General features: G+C 46.6%; 1 protein-coding gene across 1 annotated transcript; it reads left to right on the top strand.

Annotated features, from left to right (window-relative positions):
• The first annotated feature begins 405 nt into the window (after positions 1 to 405).
• Positions 406 to 3,599, top strand: GCNT3 (glucosaminyl (N-acetyl) transferase 3, mucin type). The gene is made up of 2 exons (XM_044229738.1): positions 406 to 521; positions 1,848 to 3,599. The coding sequence occupies exon 2, from the start codon at positions 1,908 to 1,910 to the stop codon at positions 3,222 to 3,224; it is 1,317 nt and encodes a 438-aa protein (XP_044085673.1). The 5' UTR covers positions 406 to 521; positions 1,848 to 1,907; the 3' UTR covers positions 3,225 to 3,599.
• The last annotated feature ends 1,035 nt before the right edge of the window (positions 3,600 to 4,634 follow it).

Consider the following 4,634-nt stretch of genomic DNA (forward strand, 5'->3'; position numbering starts at 1 on the left):
TTTCAGCTCAGATCATGATCTCAGGGTCCTGGGGTTGAGCCCTGTGCCGGGAGCTCCCTGCTCAGCAGGGAGTCTGCTGCTCCTTCTCCTTCTGCTGCTTCCCCTGCTTGTGTGCTCTCTCTCTCTCTGTCAAATAATAAGTGAAATCTTAAAGAAAAAAAAAAAACCTGCTTGTATATATACAGCCAGCATTTTCTTCCTGCCTTATTCGCCTCCCTGAACGACTAGTGCCTGAGAATGTGCTCCTGACTCTTCGTCAGCTTGTGCTCAAGTCTGAGAGCAGGAAGCTAGAAGGTGAGTGATAGAGCCGCCTGCTGCTCTCTCCTTTGCAGAGACTGAGAAGGAGCCCGAGACGGGTCGTGGACATCCCATGAATATCAGATACCATATTTTGGAGGGGTTAGAAGAAGGGGATATGGTGGTCACATTTGCTTCCACGGATTCCAATCAATCTTCCCTTGGAAACACACACACCCTGGCAAGTGATCTTTCCTAAGCAAGAGCAAAGCTATTTTAAAAAGGTGAGAATTTTCTTAATCTTTCATTTTTCCTTCTTATTAGTTTCCTGTAAAAAGTTAGGACCAAGAAGGACACAACCTTATGCTTAGAAAGAGGACATGACAAGGGAAAACAGTCTTTGTCAGGAGGGTTTGTCACATTTTGTTTCTCTCTAGTAAGGATTTTTTTTTTTCTCTATAGCATCTGGTTTTCTTTGATGGGATCCAGAACCCTGTATTGTATTATTTAAAAGGTGACTGTGGTTTGGAGGAAGAAGTATTGGGCTTGCAGACAAAAAAAATTGGGGAGAAGGGGTGTGGGGATAAGTCCCCTAGTTGCGTCTTAAAATATACATGACCTTTGGTAAGTTAGTTAGCATTTGTTTTCCTATCTGTGAAAGAGGCCTAGGAATACTACACTTCAGGTACGTTGCAAAGATTAAATTGGACAATGTCAAGAAATATTTTTGGCCCGTACAAAGCACACATTAACTACTGTATATGCTTAGCTGTGTGTGTCTCTGACTGTAGATATATTTTGAATTTGGATATACTGGGTTATCTATATGAATGATTACAATGCATTTGTTGGATCATACCCAGTTTTTTTGTACTTCTTTAAGAAAAATTTTTTTGTTGTTGTTAAAGAAGGGTGGCTAGATACCACATCTACCCAGTGAATTCTGTGGGGTGCAAACAGCCCAACGCACGAATTGCCAAACAAGAGCAAGAAATGTACTTCTATCTTATTTATTTATTTTTTTAAGAGTTTACTTATTTTTAAATAATCTCCACGTGGGACTCAAACTTATGACCCTGAGATCAAGAGTTTCATGCTCTCCCAACTGAGTCAGCCAGGTGCCCCGGTACATCTTCTTCTAAGAGGCTTTGGATCTTTGGATTTCTAGAACAGATGCTTGAGAGTCTGAATTTCATGGAGTGTCTCCCTAGACTGATTAGAAATTCTCAGCCCCAGATAAGAGCTATACTAGAAATAGGGTTTTGGCGGGGGTTGGGGTTGGGGGAGGTGGAGGAAAGAAAGGCAGGCAGGGATTTCCTCTTACTCATTACACCCCAGTGGCAGCAGGTGCTCTGTTCTGTGCCTTTTCCTTGTCTCTTGGGGTGGAGGTGGATCCAGACCTCGATCCCAGCATGAACAGCTTGTTTGTAGGGTCAGATTATAGACCTCTGTCAACAAGCCAGGGGTAAGAGGTTCCTAGGCAGGTCTTGACTGAGGATATTTGTATAGAGAAGAAATACCTTTTTGCCATCCCTCTGGAGTTGAACTTGGTGTTCCTGTGAATACGTTCAGGGTTCATTTGTAATCGAAGGCATTTTGTTCTGTCCAAGGATCCCATCCTCCTCCTCCTTCCCTGTGCCCCAGCTCCACTGGTTTCTCATTCCTTGAAGATGGTTTGGTGGAAGAAGCGGCTCTGCCGCCAGCATCATCTGTGGGCCCTGGGCTGCTATATGCTGCTGGCTGTGGTTGCTCTGAGGTTTTCTCTCCGACTGAAATGTGACTTTGATTCCGTGGATCTGGAGTCCCGGGTCTTTCAGAGCCAGCACTGTAGGGACATCCTGTACAAGTCCCTGAAGCTGCCAGCGAAGAGAACCATCAACTGTTCTGGAATCATCCGAGGGGACCAGCAAGCGGTGACGGAGGCTCTCCTGGACAACCTGGAGGTCAAGAAGAAGCGGGAGCCTTTCACAGACACTGACTACCTGAACATGACCAGAGACTGTGAGCACTTTAAGACTGAGCGGAAGTTCCTGCGGTTCCCTCTGAGCAAAGAAGAGTTAGACTTCCCTATCGCGTACTCTATGGTGGTCCACGAGAAGATAGAGAACTTCGAAAGACTGCTGCGAGCTTTGTATGCTCCTCAGAACGTATACTGTGTCCACGTGGATGAGAAATCTCCAGAAACTTTCAAAGAGGCAGTCAAGGCAATTGTGTCATGCTTCCCAAATGTCTTCATAGCCAGTAAGTTGGTTCGGGTGGTTTATGCCTCCTGGTCCAGGGTGCAGGCCGACCTCAACTGTATGGAGGACTTGCTCCAGAGCTCAGTGCCGTGGAAATACTTGCTGAATACGTGTGGGACGGACTTTCCTATAAAGACCAATGCCGAGATGGTCCTGGCCCTCAAGTTGTTGAACGGGAAGAACAGTATGGAGTCAGAAAAGCCTACGGAGTACAAAAGGTCTCGCTGGACCTATCACTATGAGGTGACAGACACACTGTCCATAACCAGCAAGATGAAGGATCCCCCGCCAGATAATATACCTATGTTCACGGGGAATGCCTATATTGTGGCTTCTCGAGACTTTGTCCAGCATGTCCTGGAGAACCCCAAGTCCCGAAGACTGATCGAGTGGGTGAAAGACACCTATAGCCCCGACGAGCATCTGTGGGCCACCCTTCAGCGCGCACCGTGGATGCCGGGTTCTATTCCCTACCACCCCAAGTTTCACATCTCCGACATGACAGCCATCGCCAGGCTGGTCAAGTGGCAGGGCCATGAGGGAGATGTCAGTAGGGGGGCACCGTATGCACCTTGCTCGGGAACCCACCGGCGGTCTGTCTGTGTTTATGGGACTGGGGACCTGCACTGGATTCTTCAAAACCATCACCTTTTGGCTAACAAGTTTGACCCGAAGGTGGATGACAATGTTCTTCAGTGCTTAGAAGAGTACTTACGTTATAAGGCCATCTACGGGACTGATCTCTGAGATGCCCTGTCAGAGCAGTGCTACCTGTGGGACAAGAAAACATGCAAACATTCCTAGGGGGTGCTGGGACAGCGGGGTGGGGGACCAGGGCTCCGGAATCCTTGGCATCCCCAAGTCAGGGGGTTGCTGTCCCGGGTGAATGCTGGGTGTGCGCTCACCCCATTCCTAATAGCTCCCCCACTGACGTTCTCACAGAGTCAGAGTAAGATCCACCTTTTTGGGAGAGGAAGGGAGGGCAGTGTGGCAGGGGGCCCTGGATTTCCATTGAATGCTTGGTGTCTGCTTTTCTACACTATGGAGACACTGGTTCTAATGATTCGAGACTCGGTAGTAGGGATAGGGTGGGACTTCAATGGAAAGAGAGGGCCTTTTGTATTATTCGCTTAAAAATAAATAGCTCTTGATTCAAAGCCCTTACCTCTGCTTTTTGTCTACTAAGCCAGAAATAAGGTAAGAGTGGAAAACTTTTTCTCGTACCTACTTGTGACATTTACAATCCCTGGTGGCTGGCAAGAGGATCTCCGTTATTCCAGAATGACATGGCGAGGTGTCTAGACAACAGATTCAGAAGAGTACAGAGGGACAGAACTGATTCTCTCATTATTAAAAGCCTCCCTCATTTCGCTTACATGGACAGATTCATGACTTGTCTGTAAGGGAAAAAGCAGGGCAATTCAACCAATCTGACCACCCGTATAAACTTCGGAGGCAGTTACAGCACTAATTTTGCCCATTTCACAGCCAAAGCTTAATGTTCTGTAACAAAGATAATAGCGATTTAGATAAGATCGCCATATGTTGTTCAAACAGCAAGAATGGACTAGGACTGTCTAGCTAAAGCAGGAAGTCTGGGCATCTCAAGTTAGGCCTCGTCGGTCCAAACTCTTACTTGTGTATATGAATGAAAGCGTCACTGTGTGTAGTTCTGGGATTTGTACATTTCCTCGTGGGCAGACAGTTGTGTGTGCATTCTCCCCTCCCTCTGCCCCGTAAATGTTACTCAATGAAAGATTTCTTTCTGAAGCTCCAGACACAAGTGTCAGACGATTCGAAGTCAGACTCTTCTGTGAGGGGCGAGGGATGTTCTATAAAGAGACAGGTGTATCTTAGTATAGCTGATCTTCTGCACACCCTGTGCTCTGGAAAAGGGATATATACACAGGTTAATGCAAGTTGAATGATCCAATGAGGTCATGATGTCACTGTGTTCATCTCCGATTGTGAGTCACTTAATTAACTTTTCCCTCAATCGACTTTTCCTGCAACCCACGTACTCTGACACGTGATCACTGTGTCTAACACAGTGAGTCTTCTACTTATACGTTGTTACTTTCTATAAGGTTGCAGTCCTTTGGTAACAGGCATTGCCACACCTTACTTACCTACCTTGCAGTATTGCATCCTCCTTAC

This window comes from Neovison vison, chromosome 13 (genome assembly GCF_020171115.1).
Source record: "Neovison vison isolate M4711 chromosome 13, ASM_NN_V1, whole genome shotgun sequence".
NCBI lineage: Eukaryota > Metazoa > Chordata > Mammalia > Carnivora > Mustelidae > Neogale > Neogale vison.